The sequence below is a fragment of the Apis laboriosa genome, unplaced genomic scaffold, assembly GCF_014066325.1.
Source record: "Apis laboriosa isolate Shangri-la unplaced genomic scaffold, ASM1406632v1 scaffold56_cov145, whole genome shotgun sequence".
Lineage (NCBI taxonomy): Eukaryota > Metazoa > Arthropoda > Insecta > Hymenoptera > Apidae > Apis > Apis laboriosa.
In genome coordinates, this window is record NW_025223765.1 from 1317600 (window position 1) to 1335860 (window position 18261).

At 29.9% G+C, this 18261-nt stretch overlaps 3 protein-coding genes across 5 annotated transcripts; 2 read left to right on the top strand and 1 right to left on the bottom strand.

Moving 5' to 3' along the window:
* Positions 1 to 352: 352 nt before the first annotated feature.
* Positions 353 to 3219, bottom strand: LOC122717667 (ATPase family AAA domain-containing protein 3A homolog). Its single transcript, XM_043941933.1, has 4 exons — positions 2940 to 3219; positions 2033 to 2507; positions 925 to 1948; positions 353 to 814 (listed from the first exon to the last, which is right to left on the bottom strand). The coding sequence occupies exons 1-4, from the start codon at positions 3133 to 3135 to the stop codon at positions 683 to 685; spliced, it is 1827 nt and encodes a 608-aa protein (XP_043797868.1). The 5' UTR covers positions 3136 to 3219; the 3' UTR covers positions 353 to 682.
* Positions 3220 to 4665: 1446 nt separating this feature from the next.
* On the top strand, positions 4666 to 10179 carry LOC122717644 (nuclear pore complex protein DDB_G0274915-like). The gene is made up of 5 exons (XM_043941893.1): positions 4666 to 5551; positions 5643 to 6220; positions 6303 to 6842; positions 6912 to 9434; positions 9519 to 10179. Exons 1-5 carry the CDS (start codon positions 4737 to 4739, stop codon positions 9680 to 9682), a joined length of 4620 nt encoding a protein of 1539 aa, XP_043797828.1. The 5' UTR covers positions 4666 to 4736; the 3' UTR covers positions 9683 to 10179.
* Positions 10180 to 11800: 1621 nt separating this feature from the next.
* LOC122717721 (Y-box-binding protein 1) lies at positions 11801 to 18241 on the top strand. 3 transcript variants are annotated; one of them, XM_043942058.1, is made up of 7 exons: positions 11801 to 11957; positions 13447 to 13510; positions 14577 to 14610; positions 14703 to 14964; positions 15032 to 15342; positions 17313 to 17375; positions 17726 to 18241. In XM_043942058.1, exons 1-7 carry the CDS (start codon positions 11897 to 11899, stop codon positions 17768 to 17770), a joined length of 840 nt encoding a protein of 279 aa, XP_043797993.1. In that variant the 5' UTR covers positions 11801 to 11896; the 3' UTR covers positions 17771 to 18241. The 3 variants fall into 3 exon arrangements, with proteins under 3 accessions (XP_043797993.1, XP_043797994.1, XP_043797995.1); XM_043942059.1 differs by having other exon boundaries at positions 14703 to 14943; XM_043942060.1 differs by lacking the exon at positions 17313 to 17375.
* Positions 18242 to 18261: the final 20 nt, after the last annotated feature.

An 18261-nucleotide genomic window follows, 5' to 3' on the forward strand; every position in this document is an offset into this window, starting at 1 on the left:
TAATGTCACATGTGACATAAAAATGATAACTGGGACTATATAATTCTTAGATCATGTAACAGGAAAATATATTGGATTATAGATTCATTCTACATTCAATTTATGATATTATTAATTGATATCAATTAAATTAATTTTATTTTTACTACTCATCATATATAATTATAATAATTCAATTGTTGAATTATGATTAGAATTCTGAAAATTTTTAACTATTAAATTTAATTTATAGTATAATTAAGAATGTTCAATGAAATTTAAGAAACCTATCAAAAATAAATGAGAAAAGAAAATCAAATGAATAACGAAAATATTGAAATATGTGTTTGAATTTTAATTATGACTTTTTAAATTTATAAGATTTTTTCTTTAAACTGTATAATCGAAGTATTTAAACATACATACTGTCAATATATAATATACACGCACGCGCCAAACACATACATACATATATGTATATATACATATAAAGGTATACATAATATTTAATCAAGCTAAGAATTTACAACAAATATACTTCTATCTTAAAATATTTATACATTTATATTTTATATAGAAAATGAGAACTCATCATTAAATCCATCTTCTTGTAACAATATCATTTACACCTTTCACATTGTCATTTATTCTAACTAATTCATTTTTTTAATAAAATGTTTTGCGATTTTTTGTGCATAATTAGTTAAGCTGTTGCCACAGAAGTTGTTTCTGATGGTGTTTCAACTACAGGTTTAGTCTTTATAGGCGGAATTTCTATTTCGGTAACGTAAATCGATTTCGCTTCTTGTTTTTCTTGTTCACTTTGCCACTGAACCTGGAATTATAAAAAGAAAAAGAACATTTTAAATAATTTTTCATTATTCTAAAAAAAAAAAAAAAACAAATAAATAAAATAAAAAAATAATTATTTTAATTAATAATGACCTTTTGTTTATGCTGTTTAACAGCTTCCTTGCATTTATCTATAACCATTTGTTCTGTTAATATTCCATCTCCGGAAGCATAAGCTGTTGCTTGCCAAGTAACACCTAATTTTGCTAATTCTCTGCCTGACATTCCATCAGTTATTTCTGCTATTTTACTACAAAGAGCGCTGTAATCAAATTGCGCAATTTTTAATCTCTTATTCCCTTCGATCGCTGGTTGAAGAACAAATTTATCGAAGTAAAGTCGAACTAAACGTTCACGTTCTTCTCGACCTGGTAGACGAAACTCTACCATCTCGTCTAATCTATCATTTACTGCCCAATCAAATTGTTCCGGAGTATTCGATGCGAGAATCAACATGAATTTGTTGCTCTGCTCACCAGTTCTATAGAGAAATGCATTTAACATCGCTCTTAGATCTTCCGAGATATGTTCGCTCGATCGCTTCCTTAAAAAAGCATCTGCCTCATCAATGAAAAGCAGAAGCCCTTTCCTAGATGTTGCCGCCCAATCAAAAACTTTGTGAATAGCAGTGACACCGTCTCGACCCAATGGTGCCAAATCACCACCAGTTACGATTGCATAATCCATACCCGAATGTTCTGCTAATTTTTTAGCGAACATTGTTTTACCTGTTCCAGGAGGTCCATGCATCAATATATTTCTATACATTCCGCGATTTAGTTTTGTATTTTTTGTAGCTATTGCAATGTCGCGTAATCTTTCTTCAAGCTTCGGTGCTAAAACAACACCAGATAGAGCATCGGTCTGCTTATCTTTTAGTTTCTTGACTGCTTGAATAGGATGCCGTAACGTATCTAATACCGTAAATCTAGAAGTTTCTCGAACAAGGGATGGTTTTCCTAATCGCGATTCTATATATCGCGCAGCTACACCGGTTGTGCCTTTCGCAGTATATACACCGAAAGCCAATAGAGATAAACCTCCAGCCGCAGCAAGAATTTTATCCCAATCTTGAAGAAAAGCAGTCATACCAGTACCTAATACCGAACCAGCGGTTCTGAAAAAAAATTCGATAAATATAATTCTATACATTTAATATTTTTATTATATTGTCATATACTTAATACTTATTTTTACTAACTTTATAGATTCTAAAACTGTTACTCGTTTTTCAGATGCTTTCACTCTAATTTTCTCTAAATTCAAATCTTGATTTTCTCTATCTATTTTTGCTTTTGCTTTAATTTCTGCTTCCAACTTTTTCATTTCATTTTTGTGTCTTAAATCCATTTCATGTTCTATAGTAGCTTTTCTCATTGCTTCTTGTTTTGCCACTGATTCTTCCTGTCTTCTTAAATTTTCATCATTCATTCTCTGTTGTTGTATTAATTGATCATCATATCGTTTTCTTGCCAATTGATCTTGATATTGCGCTCGCATTTGATGTTGTTTTGTTTCTTCTTGCAAAACTTTTCTCCTTTCTTCCCCATCAATACGTTTTTGTTCTGCTTTCATTTGCTCTATACTTGCTTCATACTTTTTTACTTCTGCTTGTCTTTCCATCTGTTTAGTAGTTTCTTGCATTTTAGATAATTCCAATGCTTCTTTAGCATGCACTATAAAATTAAAATAATAATAATAATAATAATTTTGTTCTATATAATGTAAAGAATAATTCATTTATGATTTTCTACTTTAAATAATAATTCTATCCATAATAAATAAAATTATTATCATTCTATAATGGATAATAAAATAAATTTTTGAATAAATAATTATAATAAAAAAAACGTATATTAAACGTACGTTAAATGTTACATAAATGTTTATTTCATTTAAATAAATGTATAACTTTTCATTTCATGATTATTTTCATTTATGAAAATTATTTTGTAAAACTTCATTCAAGAATGTCATCATTGTATGATTATAGAGTTATGAAATATCGTATCATACAGAGCATGAGATTCTTAACCTAGTTGTTTTTTGCTTACGTAATCTAGTGTAACAATTTAATAAGAAAAATTAATAAAAACAACTCATCATACTAGATTTTTCAAGTTCTTTGGCAGCTGCTGCTGCTCTTTCCAAAGCACTCGAATCGAATCGATAGGGTTCCATTTGAGAAATTCTCGGTGGTGGTGTACGATCATCTCCACCTCCACTTCCAATGGATGCCGGTGGTTGTACAAACTGTGAGAAGTCTTGCGGTTGTGTATTACGATATCCAAAAAGCCACGACATTGCTTACTTTATTATAAAATGCAGTTACAAAAGAGGTTGTTAATAAAATAGGTCGATAGAATGCGAATCTATTAACCTTTCTATTTCTATTATCACGAGGAGTTCCCACGTGCACTACCAATGTGAAAACTGAAACAAGTGGATTCTGGACCGATCCGTTTCTTAAATCTTAAATCTGAACAAAGAAACGCCAAAAAATATCCAAATATTTGGAATAAATTCTATTTATTTAAATTAATGTTCATTTTAATAATAAATTAATAAATTTATTAATGTACAAGAGTGAATAATAAAATGATAATGAGTGAATAATTAAAATGAAAATATCAAAATATCCATTTAACTACATTATATATAATTTATATAATATTTTAAATAAAATAAAATAAAGATTATTTCAGTCAAATTATTTGAAAAAAGTATCTTAGCGTCACTCCCCTATATATATATATATATATCGTATTTTTTTGTTTTTAAATATATTTTTAATTTTGTATGATAAATAAATATTTTTAATTTTAAAAATGAATAAAATAATAATATTTTATTTAAATATATAACTTAATAAATATATTTAAGTATAAAAAGAAGTATAAAAGAAAATATAACACAATAGATCTAATAGTATTTATATCTATCTTATACGAAATATATTTTTTTTATATATATTGAATATTCTATAGTTTCAATACAATTTTATTTTTCTATTTTTCAATAGTACTAAAGAATACAATTACAACAATAATAGTAGCTGATTGGAATTAAAAATAATTATGATAAAAAATAATTTTTTTTAAAAATACATATTAAAATAATATTAATATTGAAATAATAGTTTTGTAATTTTGAACATATATAAAAATGTTTGTAATGTATTGTATAAAATTACAATATAATTAATTACAATTATCAATATAATTAGGTTATATACATACATTACATTTTGTATATTTTTAAATTTTATTCTATCTATATTTATTTCATATTACATTATGTATATTTTTAAATTTTATTCTATCTATATTTATTTCATATGTATTATACAATATTTTAGAATAAATTGCATATTTGATAATCTTATAACTACATAGAATAAGTTTAAATTTTATTAAATCTAATAGCTGTTTTAAACTCTATTATTTTAAATTATAATTGTTTCTTAAATAACAAATTATAAAAAATATATATACTCTATTTGCAAATTAGTAAATAGATATTTTTTTTAAGTCGTAATTATTTAAATTTCAAATGTTAATAATTATTGGACTAACTTAACATTAAAATTAGTGATGGCGCTTCATATGAGTCTAAGAATTGAAACAACACCAAAACTTTGACTATAAAAAATAAATCATAATAGAAATCATAAAAAGTTTTTCAATGATTTGTTATATAATTATTGATTTATTAATAAAATCTAAAATTTTTTCCAAAATATTTTTAATGAATTTTAAAAAAATATACATAATTTGGAAGACAATATTTAGTATCACGTAGTAGTTGCTATGTCGATAATGTCGTTGAGCTTAATACAGCAAGGTTCCGGTAATTCGGTGAATGTGCTCTTTTCAAACATGGAGAGGTTACTTTTTTGAAATAATATGTGGAAATTAGGAAATCGGAGTGTCATCGTGTTAGTAAGTGTGTTGAGTGGGTGCGTGTTTCTGTACAACGTTTGGGGGCCGATACTTATTCTTACGATTTCATTGTTTTTTACAATCTATGCGTGTTACTCTTTGATTATTAACGACAGCTTATTGTCGCCGCACGCGTTCCTTCTGCTTGATTACTGCAAACACTTTTTTTCCGAAGTTCGTACAAGTTTTGAGACTATTATCGATCACATATATCAATACATTCGCCAATTTTTGGAAACTGCAAATCGTCAATTTCGAAAACGATACCTAACCCAAACCTATTCTAGGATGGAAAGACGTCGAGGATTGAATTATCAGCTTAGCAGTGACCCTTATCCAACTAGGAAAAACTCTGCTCACTTCGAACCGATTGCAGAGCTTAATCCAATTTCAAAAAATTTACAAAAAGCCAATTTGTCAGATGATATTAATTTTAAAAATAATTTTTATCATAATTCTGGTCACTCTTCTTATGATCATAATTCTTTTATAACTAAACGTACTTCGATACGAACATTTCCACGTAATAAAGAAGAATTAGAAAATCAAACATTCAAATTATCACCTTGTGGTCAAATGTTATCGAAAAGAGCATCTCCTATATATGGACAGAATCATACTATAATGCAAATGGAAGATACAAAATACTTTGATGCTGAAGGTTCTTCATGGAATTTTCGTACAAATTCTAAAGCAGATACGAAAACAGAAGAAAGAACAGATGTTCAAGTAGTTACAGGACCTCTTTTATCATCAACTAGATATAATATTGATCCAAAGTAAGTAAAAAATTAATTTGTTTTTTCATAAATCTTTATGATTCTATATATTTGCATAAATTATATAAAAATATTATAACAATTATTACAGAGTATATAATGATGTAACCTCACCTGGACTTACAAGTCGATTAACTAAATATGTGGCTGAAGCCAATAATAAATTAACTCATCAATCTAAATATCATGTAGGACAATTTCCGAAAGTAAATCTTCATGCTACTTCAGTTCCATTGATTAATGCAAAATCTATGAAGACAAGAACACCAGTGACAGTTAGAGTAGCACCATCTCATACTATACGATGTTCTCCATCAAAACAAAACATTTTGACAAATTCACATCAGTCAGATAGTAGTTGCTTCTCACCTAGTGTTGCTCAAGCTTTAAGAGAAATTTCGTTGAAGAGACATGCATCAAGAGAAGATGTTACTTCAGATTTAGCAAAGAAACAACGAACAGATGGTATTATTAATAAGAAATTTGAAACACAAGATGAAACAAAACAAAAAAGAAGCAGAGAAGAATCCCTGAAATCAGAAGATGATACATCTCCCCAAAGTAAAACTATTCGACCAACAAAACGAACTAAAACACCATCATGTTATGATATTATAAATTCACTTAGTTCTAGTAAGCATGTTGTTTCTGGTGTCAAAAGAAAAGCTAGTAAGTAATAGTAAAGAACAAAATTATTTATAATGTTGTAAAAATAAAACATTTTATTATAGATTTACCTTATTTATTGTAGGAGATTTTTCACGGAGTGGAACACCAGATTTTGAAAAACATTTTAAATCTTTGGAATGCGTACAAAATGCTAGTACACAAACATTAATGCAAGTTCCAAATACAAGTCCGAGACATCATAACCATGAAATAACAGAAAAGAAAAATAATTCAGATATGTGTAAAGATGTGTCTGTTGAGAAACTACCAGAATATTCTCCATTAAAGGGAATTTTAAAAACAAGTAATAAAAGCATAGAATATGAATCAGATGATAATTTCGTTCAGACGAAATATTTAAACACGCAAAATAGTGATAAAGATCATTCGATAAAATCGATGATAGCTACAGATTCGACAAAGTTAACACACAAGTTATTTATGAGAGCAGAACCAGAAAGAAATGAAAAGTTACGAATGCTGGTTGAAGAACAAGGTAATATACGAGCAAAATTTACTACTGATGATGTAGAAGAAATAAAAAAAGAAGATATTGCCGATATGAGACAAACAAGCATGAGGGCAAGACTTCAGAGTATGTTTGATGCCATATCTGGTAAAGGTAAGCAAATTTAATCTATAAATACATTGATTTTTAATTTAAGACTAACTATTCATTTGTGATTTTTAGCGGCTAGTCAAATAAATCCGGATGTGGTAATTCAAGCGGAAGAAGTAAATATTGTTAAACCTGTTGCATGTTCTGTCACTTGTGTGACACTTAATTCTTCAACTACTACAACAAACGTCAATACCACACCCATTTCTACATCGGCTGTAGCTCCTAATCCTGGTACTAGTGAATTCAATACAAAGTCACCAAAACACGTGACTTTTAATTTATCAGATAAAGATAGTTCCTCAAATACAAATGTCCATTTTGCTACTATATTTAAGAGTAAAAACGAAAACATTTCGACTTCCGCAAGTAAAATAGATAATGCTGCACCCAAAATTACATTAACCAATACGAAATCCGAAATTATATCTCAATCTGTTATTTCGAATACAACTACATCCAGTCCAATAAGTTCGAATGTACAAACATTTAATTTCGATAAATCAGCTTCGGTTACATCAACGATAACTACTTCGCCAATACGTGCTGTAGATACAGTTTCTGCAAATAACAAACCTCTTTCAGTTATTTCTGCAACAACTAGCATTTTTGGAAATTTTATAACTACTACTCCAATATCTTCACCAGTTTCTTTGAACACAACTATAGCAAACGCGAAAACTGAGGCGAATCAAAATATCTCGAAATCAATTTCTCAAAGTACAACAATTGATTCAAATTCGAACGTATCGATTGGAAATAATAACATAATTTTCACATCAACTCATTCGAATTCAATGACTTCAAGCACTGTTGCAAAAACCAAAGAACAAAGTATAGAATCAACATCGATTGCTACTAAGATAAATATGACGCCATTTACGAGTATTACAAATGTTGCTAATTCGAATAATACATCGACTACAACGTCGACCATAACTACATCGATTGTATCTACATCAAATGTAACCACGTCGACTCCATTATTTACATTTGGAAACAACGCTAATAAACAAGTAATGACATCTAAATCAGAAGGATTTGTGTTTGGTTCAGTAGGAAAAACATCAGAAAATAATGGAGCGTTTGGGTGTTCGACTACATCTCAGCAGGTTTCAATAATTACTAACACAGTGATGACATCTTCGAATAATCAAAGTAATACGCAAACTAATTCTATCACGAATATCACAACTAGTACTGGTTTTCAATCGAATGCAAAAACTAGCATTCCTAGTTTTGGATCATCGACAAATTCGACTTTTGTATCTTCTACCATCTCATCTGCAAACGATAGCAAACCTGGATTTTCTTTCAATAATATATCATCAACAGCAAATACAGTGACTGGGAACTCAAATACAACTTTATTTACTATGGGAAATAATAATTCGAATTCGAGTTTCGGAACACCTTCTTCAATAACTAGTTGCAACACAGCCCAATTTGTTTCAAATACTGGTTCCATATTCACTAATTCACCATCTACGCAATCTATCTTTGGTGCAACGACGACAAATTCAAATCAATCAGTTTTTGGTACACCTTCCAGTTCAAACACCACAACAGCTATTTTTACTCTTCCTAAGAGCACAATTACATCAGTTTTTGGTTCCAATGTTTCCACTACTTCAACAGGATTCGCATCTACGAATTCAATGCCAATTTTCTCGAATATCGGTGGATCTTCTATACAAATAACAAATACAACTTCAATACCAGTGTTTGGTTCTAGTACAAGTTTATCCACTTCGGGAATAACCAGTGGTGGAACGAACAGCGTCGGTAGTAATTTGTTTTCAAATGTGAACTCAACTACTTCGGCATCTATATTTCCTACAACAAATAATATTTTTGGTCAAACAAATTCAACAGGGAATTTCAAAAATAATCCAGGAGTATTTGGAAATAACAGTGGTTCTGCATTATTCGGTTCGCATCCAACTACATCGTCTACATTTGCTACTGCAAATGTTTCAAGCAATTCTACTGTTTCTACTTTCGGTTCTACAAATATTTCCGTGAGCAACGCATCCGTCCCAACTTTTGGCGCTACAAATACTGTTACTTCTGATTTTGGATCACAAAATCAAAACAAAGGAAATTCAGAAGTTCAGAATTCTGATTCACAGAATTTTGGTGTCAGAAATTCAATATTCAGAGGCGAGAACACAGCTGGTCCCGTGTTCGGAGCTTCAAATAGTGGCACCAGTCATTTCAATTCTTCTGCATCAAATAATACATTTTCTGGACAGAATACCTCTATCTCATCAAATCCTACATTTGGTATGACAGCAACTGGTACTCCAAACGGTACAGCAACATTCGGAGACAACAAGATTTCGCCATTCGGATCACAATCTTCGACATTTGGAACTCCTAATATAACGAGTCCCACCTTTGGAAATACTAACGCGAATGAAAATAATACTACCAGCAATATATTCACTTTTGGGGCAAATCAAAAGCCACCACAACAAAGTACTACTGTATTTCCTTTCGGTACCAATAGTAATACTAACAATAATGCTGCTATTGGTGCAGCTGCTTCCACTTCCTCACCTTTCCAATTTGGCACAACAACGTCGAATTCAGGTAAGATTTTCCATTTTGATTGTATAATTATAATTTCTTCCTTTTCACAATTACTAATAATATAATGTATTTAAAATAAATCAGCTACAGGATTTAATTTCTCTGCTCCATCAACAACTCCATCCATTAATTTTGGAACAACGAGTTCTACATCAACATTCAATGCTCCCACACCTGGTATGTTCAGCATCGGAAGTGGTTCTACTGCTCCAAGATCCAGGAATATACGGACTAGAAAATTGAGATGATGGAGAATGTAAATCTTGCTAGCCTTTTACATAAAGTTCTTCATCGAAATACATAAACGCGACGTTTAATTTTTTAATAATGTTATTCTGTAATTCTAGCATCATAATTTCATAGATTCGTATCAAGTAATGTTTCAAATCGATGCAATTCTATTTGACTGAGAACAGAATTATAGAATAGAATTATCATTTTAATTTTACATTTTTCGCCATTGTTAAACCTATCCACCTTGTACATATGAAAATGTTAAAGCAGATTTTTATCTATCAGTGATTAAAGTTTGCTTAAATTGCATTATTTAGAATACATAATACATATATACATATACAAATACGCACATATATATATATATATAGAAAAATAAAACGCGTGATTGTTTTATTAAAAAAAAATCTAACATTAAAATCGTGTTCATTTATAGAACACTGTATATTTAACATTCATTGATCCAGTGATTGCAAACAAAATTATTATTTATTCTTACAAAGTACCAAGTTGATAAATATTAAAGATTAAACTTTTTATTTAAGTGGCATTTATAATATTCAATTAAAAAAGTAAAACTAAAGAGAATTTTGAATATGATATTATGATATTTAAATTTATTTTGCAAAAATGAAGAAAGTTAAACAAACGAAGTTTGTATATTTTGATAATGTAAAGAAAAATGATTTTCAGAAATCCTCGCTATTTCGATAAATATATTTTTAGATTTGAAAATTGAAATTAATATTGTTAATTCTAATCGTATTTTTTAAGTTCAGTATTCTTAAATTGTTTATAAATTTGATCAGTAGTAGAAATATTTATATTTCCCATTTGGTACGTATTTCGCATTCGAAATTAAAACTTATTCATTAAAACGACAATTATTTATCTTGTTTCTCCGAGAGAAACAAATAAATAATTAGAAAGATGAATGGATCAAAAAGAAAAAAAAATAATAAAAATAAAAAAGCAATTAAGAAAATTAATATTTGCTAATTAACATAAAATGAGAAAAATATTAGATATTCGTGATTCGTGAATCATATCCGATCAAGAAACATAAAATACTCAATGTGACATGAGAAGAATGTTATAGAAAGACAAAGTACATAAGTGTGATTTATTATGTCACAGTTATAAGAAATATTTAATTATTTTTTTCTATAATCTCAGACAAATGTATCTCCTTAACGAAACGTTATAAAATTTGAAAAATGAAATTTGAATAGAAATACGAGTATTATGTACGATTAGCGATCCATTTTATATTTGCAATGACAATCTTTCCTGACAATCTTTCCTGACAATCTTCGTCCTTGGTTGCTCATATATTAACGAGTTGCTCATTAATTGCTCACTAATTTCATTTTTTTTTATATATTTGCTATGATTTTATTTCATGATTTATCATTACATGAATTTCATTGTCAAATATTTATCAAATAGAGATTATACAAATAGTAAATGCATTTTTTCTCTCTACACATCTTATAGGTATTATATGTATTCTGGAAAGGATATGACATATGAAATTTGTCTAATATAATCAGTATCATGAATATGGTTATAATCGTGAAATAATTTAACTTTTAATATTGCTATTCTAATAACTGGGTTGAGTTTATATTGCAAAAATAAATAATTATTCTAATACACAATTTAACATATAATAATAATATTCATAGTTTACAAAATATGTTTAGATATGAAATGATGTTGCATTTCCGTTAAGAAAATGCTTTTGAATGTGATATAATAAATCGCATAAAATAAAAGAAAAAATCAGAGATAAAATTATAAAACTTTAATTACATTTTTATTTAATAAAATTCAAAATAATGAAGCGAGAAAATAAAAGAGAGAAGTTGGAATAAAATAGAATAGTTTGCAATCGGTATAGAGGATTGAGCAGGAGAGAAAAGGCGCGCGCGGTAAAAGGAGCAAGAAAGCACGAGAAAAAGCGAGCAAGCGAGAAAGAAATCAAGGAAGTAACGCGTGAGTTACGTCACGCGCGTTCCGTGAAACTCTAGTCAGGATTGGTCAAATGAGCGGTTTTGTTTGTGAGCCAACCTATCAGAGAGCTCGTTAGACAGGAAGGATGTTTGTACGGTCGCCTGGAGGCGCAGCCATGTTGGGAACATTAGAAGGGAACCAACACCACAACCAGAAAGACGGGAACATCTAGGTTCGGCAGCGGCGTGTCTTAACACCTTAACACCACCACCATGGCTGACCCGGAAAAACAGCCCGAACAACCAAAGGCTGGCCAGCAGAAGCTGATCATCGGTGAGTGAATAGTATATTTAATCTCAATATTATTTTTCGTGTATTGCGGCGGTGTAAAAATCGAGTAGAAAGAGAGCGGATTCGTTTCTCCGAGATCGTTTGCATGTAATAATGGCGTCTAGGGGAGCAGCAGACGTTCAGCCATGTGGCATGTGGCCGGCAAGCCGGTTACTATTTTTCTTTTTTTTATTTATATCTTTTCGAATTTTTTGCATAGAAATTGATTAAATTCGAAATTTATTCTTTCCCTACTTGTTTTCTTCTTTTTCTTTTTTATTTTATTCCGACTAAAATAACTTGCATGATAGTCTCATCGACTGCCGAGTTCTACTAAAATTTCTTGATTCCTAGAGAGAAAGAGGGAGAGAGGGAAAGAAAGAGACGCGTACATCAAAACCCATATAGACGCTTCAAAAGTATACACTCGCCTCGATTTCGTAGTTTTATTTTTTTTTTTTTTTTTTTATTTTATTTTTATTCTTATTCCTTCCTTTCATCCTATTTCTATTTGTATCAAATGTATATAAAATAATATAATCTGAAATTTAACGATTACATCATAATGTTCCAATTTCTGGAAATTTCTCTGCTGTTTTTTTTCCGCGCGTTCTCCATGTATTTTTCGTAAATCAAGCAAAACACCACTTAGTTACGTAAGTTTCCGACTGTCCGTTAACGTTCGCTTCCGTTTGAATGATTCGTTTTCGGAGCAAACCGGGCGCATTGCCATCAGCTTCCACTTTAGATTGGCCTCGCGAAAAGTTTTCTGCGAGTGAAAAATGAACTGCAATTTCAAGAGGTTATGAGGAATGAAAAGAAAGGGAAACGTGCACGCGCCTGCATGCATCAATATACCGTTATTTTACCTGATATTTTATATTTTGTATTTCACTTCAAACGCGCGAAATGTGAATTTTCAAGGCGTAAATTGTGATTTAAATGTAAATCGTTGATGGAAATCGTTAATGAACGAAATTCTAGAAATGTGAGCGTATTTTCATTTTTGATGAAAACATTGGTAATATAAAGCATTTGCTATGTGAACATTTAATCTAATAATTTGAATAGTTCGTTTTTAATTGTCATTACCATCACAATAATTAGTAAACACAAAGATTTCGAACATAAATAGGGTTATGAATATGATACAAAGTAAACAATTGTTATTATCATTTAATTATCGATCTATATATATATTTATTTACATATTTCGATTTTGAAATTGTTATGTTTAATCAAAAAAATAGAAATTTTTAATTTATCGTTAATATTGATATTTTTTTTTCATGTCATTATTTTTAATTATTTTTTTAATTATTGCTTGAAATGAATTTTTTGTAAAATGATCAAATACAAGATGACATATATTTGAATCGTTGAATTTCCAAGAAATAACTTAATCAAATTTAAGAATACGTTTATCGAATAATACCAGGTTGCGTGATGGTAGATATTTAATTAGTGCTATTTCGTTTTTGTTGGGTTTCAGCTAACAAAGTGACCGGGACTGTGAAGTGGTTCAACGTGAAGAGTGGGTATGGATTCATCAACAGGTTAGTAACGATTTGCTATTTACTGCGTTTACTTTTTTTTTTATCTCTTTATTTTTTTTCACTTTGTTTTTTTTTTAATATTCATTACAATATTTTTTTTTTCTTTTAATTTTTGAAATATTTTTATCATATCTATGGTATTTAATACCATTTATGGCAAATTAATATTCGAAATTAATAAGCATTTTAGTTTTGTTCTAGTTTTACATACTTCGATTTTGAAATTATGTTTAATAAAAAAAATAGAAATTTTTAATTTATCGTTAATATTGATATTTTATATTATATATATATTATATTATATAATATATAGATATATTATAGATATATTATAAAAAGATCAATCTTAAAGATAGATTTGACAAAGCGATTTAATTTTATTAATGCAGATTCATTTCTGATTTCTATTTGAACATTTTAATATTTATTACAAATAAATAACAGGCATTTCGTTTGACACGTGCATTGACTTCATTTATTCGTTCATGGTTCCTCTATCTTCGACTATTTCTAGTATTCTTCTATTCACTCTCTTCCCCCTCTCCTCCAAGCAACTATACCCCACCCCATACTACTTCTCTACTAATTCTTCCCTTTCTTCCTCTTCTATACTCTTCTCTTGTTGCTTCTTTGTAATATATACCGATATATATATATATATATATGTGTAACGATATAACGCATTATGCGTTTGGAAAGTAGCCAAAGCGTGTTGTATGTTATCGTGCAATGATGCGATTTTCGTAACATTGCAGTTAATAGAAGTTTACCCATAGATTGAAGAAAATATTTCGTGATCAAATTTTGCCACTGGTCATTCGCACCGTTGTTCGCGTTCATTGCGCGAATTAAACGGAATAATTTCAAAAATGGTGGTAGAGAAAATGATTGTCTGAATACCCATTGGATCGCACGTAAAAAATTTTAACATTCGATCCATGTTCTCAGACACACAAAATTTTCATATAACGAAACGATCTTGAAATTTATACCGAATCATAAATGAATTCGTTTTCTATAATTCGATTAATTGATAATCATATGAAATTTGTTTGATTTTTTCTAGGAATGACACCAAGGAAGACGTATTTGTTCATCAAGTAAGTATATTTAATTTTATAATAATTTAAAGAAATAAAGAATGAATTTAGATTGAATTTCAAATTTCTGATCGTGTTAATAATTTTCATAGTCAGCCATCGTGAAGAACAATCCGAGAAAGGCTGTACGCAGTGTCGGTGATGGAGAAGTTGTCGAATTTGACGTGGTAATAGGCGAAAAAGGTCACGAAGCGGCCAACGTTACTGGTCCATCCGGGGAAGCAGTAAAAGGTTCGCCTTATGCTGCCGATAAGCGACGCGGATATCGCGGAGGTCATTGGTACATCAGTCAAAGACGTGGGAACACTCGAACTCAACGCAGACCTAGAGAAGGTCAGGATGGTTATGAAACTGGTGTGTAATAAGTAATATAATGATATTGTCTTCTCGATCGAATTGATAATTTGTTAATCTGTTTTAGGTGAGGGTAAGACCGGGGACGAAGGAAACGTCGGCGAGGGTGGCGGACAACAACGACGTTACAGAGTTCGACGACAGTACGACGGCTACTATCGTGGATCACGCCGTTCTGGTCCGTCCGCGCAACAGCAAGGGGATAACTCTGGCGAAGGTGGCGAGCAAGGTGGCGAGACTGGCGGTGACGGTGGCGTGCCACGTGGTGGCGGCCGTGGACGCGGAGGACCTTCTCGTCGTTACTTCCGCCGTAATTTCCGTGGAGGAAGAGGTGGCGGACCTCCGCGTCGTCCTCGTAGCCAGGACGGCCAAGTAAAAGTCCGTAACAATTTTCTTTTGACTTAATTTATTTTCTTTGTCAATTTTCGCGATATTATCATCATTATCATCAAATTGATATTGAACCTATTCTTCGATCTTTGCTTTCTATCGCTCCAGTTTACGCGAGATCGTCCTATTTGGGTCTATTTCTCTATCAATCATATTTCAACATTTATTCTCTTATTTCGATTGGCATGAATTTCGGACGTCGATTAATGAAAGGGATTATTTAAGAGTCGCGACATTAACATCTTTCCGATCATAATAAATTCTGGTTACCGTTTCACCTAACCTAGTAATTTCGATAATCCTGCATGGTAGTTTTCGTAATCGTAGTCTACATCATCGTTCATAATTTAATAAAAAAACCTTTGATTTTCCTGCTAGATACAATAAATTCGTGGTAGATGTAGAGTCATGTTGATACTTTATTAACCGTTCAATGCATTATCGCTATCGCTCTTTCTAAATTTATGAAGAATTATTTTACTGCTGTATTGTATTTATCAAATTGAAATCGAATAATTGTTATTTTTAATTAATTATAAAGAGCGATACAAATAAGAATGATTGTTTGGATCGATTAGAAAATTAGAGTCCGAGATTTATGCATTGTCTGTTTTTCAAACCTTTTATTTTCTTTGTACGATACACTTGTAAATACGCCCATCATCATCAACGGATCGCACATACTACGTATTTCTTCTGCTCCTGTGTTTTATTCTATCGTATTTTATTTATATAATGTCTTAATTTAGTTGTTTGTAATTTGTTTCTTTCTTTGCATCTTTTTCTGTTTTTTCTTTCTCTTTCTCTCCTTTATGTCTGCTTCTCTTTATCTAGTTATTTATGTACATATGTACTAATAAAAAATATTCAGAGTAATATATATATTTATGAAATATCTTTATTGGATCGATTCTAGAAACCAAAATAAATATAAAAGTTTGTATATAAAAATATATATAATAATAAATGAAGTTTACTTATTAGGTTATAAACAATTTAAGCAATTTGAAGTGAGACAGAAAAAATGAGATCGCATTTTGTTCTCGTCTTGTTTCATCTAATAACTTATAAGTAAACCTTAATTGCTTATAATTAAATAAGCCTTAACTGATATTTTATATACCAACTTTTATGTTTGTTTTAGTTTTTGTAAAGATATCGATTCTGTAAAAGATATATTCTACTAATATAATAACACATACATATATATAAAATATTTTCGAAGCATAGTACAAAAGTGATTGGATGATGATTCTATATGCAAAAATAAATAAATAAAAAAAAAATAATCTGTTTTTTTCCAAGTAAGATTTTGTTTCTAAATTAATTTAGTAAATCAAATTTAAAAAATTTTCAAGTGCAAATGAAACTAGTTATTTGCCGATTAAATAAGAATGAATTATCGATAGAAGATAATTTTTCATATAAAAATAAGTAAAAAATATAGAATATATTTTTTTTCTTTAAAAATTAATTTTTGAGAAAATTGGATTTGAAAATTCGTCAATTAGATTCCTTGATTATAAATATTCAATCTCGTTTCTCAAAAATAAGATAAATATAAATGTAATGAATAAATATAAGTGATAAAATTTTTTTTATATCTTTTGTTTATTTCTATGTATTATTTCTATATATATGTAGAATAATCTATTAATAGTTCATTTCAATAGAATATTCAATAAGAAATTAATCAATTTTATTTTTATTTGAAAAATTTTTAACAAAATTTTTAAACATAATTGCAAATGAAAAAAATTTTTTTTTCGATTTATCTTTGCATGTAGAATTATTATTTTGTCATATGTACCATGATTTCCGAGACATTCTGTATATGTATATGAATTTTTTTTTTCAGTTAGTTTCTGTTGTATGATGCGATTGTTCGGTCCGTTGACGAATCTTTATCGTAGCGCTTAGCACACACTATTGCACGTATCTTTTTGTACTCTTTTCAGTCGGAGCAGAAGTCGGATGCACCTAAAGATAAGGATGCACTTGTCGATGTCCCTGCTCCACAGGTAACATGGCTTTATTTTTCTCTCTTCCTTCCTTCCTCCATATTCTTTCAATCGTATATTATCCTGTATTTTTCCTTTTTCACCTTTTTAACTGTTCTCAGTTTTGGCTCTTTTCTTTCTTTCTTCTCTTTAACACCTTGGGGTTAGTCTCTCTTGGTATCACAATAGCACCAATCCTTATCTGCTATGTTTTCTTGTGTTGTGTGATTCGTTGCTTTTCATTCGCGTTCTTATATTTGTACTTTTTTCAGTGTAAGGTTACTCATGTTTTATCATTGTGAATTGGCCCGGTTTTCTTCTATCTGATTACAATTAAACTAATTATTAAATCTTATTCGTTTGATTTGCAGGAAAGTCAGCCGGTCCAAAACACCACCACCGAAAGCACCGCTTAACCACAAGAGTAATGGTACCACTACAACAAAAACACTCCTTTTAATATATAACACCAACACCCGTTATACACTGAAGCAACAGCATCGACAACAACCGCAGCAGCAACAATGTAACATAACAATTGAAAAAGTTAAAAAAAAAAAAAAAGCGAAACAAAAAAGCAAGAAATGAAAAGAAATTATGAAATACTGCTCCACTCTCCCCGGCAGATAAAGAAGATTAAAAAGTGTGTGCAAAGCGCTGCCGGAATTATTTGATATAATACGCTGAAAAGTCTCGTCGTGAAGAAGAAAGTTTATCTTGGATCGACTACGAGCGAACAAACTCTCAAATTGAACTTATCGCCGTGCGATGATTTTTTATTGTATGAAAAATCGATAGATTTTCGAGTAAATTTTTTACTCGTTAAAATTCTATAGATTAAAAAAAAAAAAAAAAAAAAAAAAAAAATGGTCCAAAGAAACGCGAAATCGAAACTTAACCAATGCGT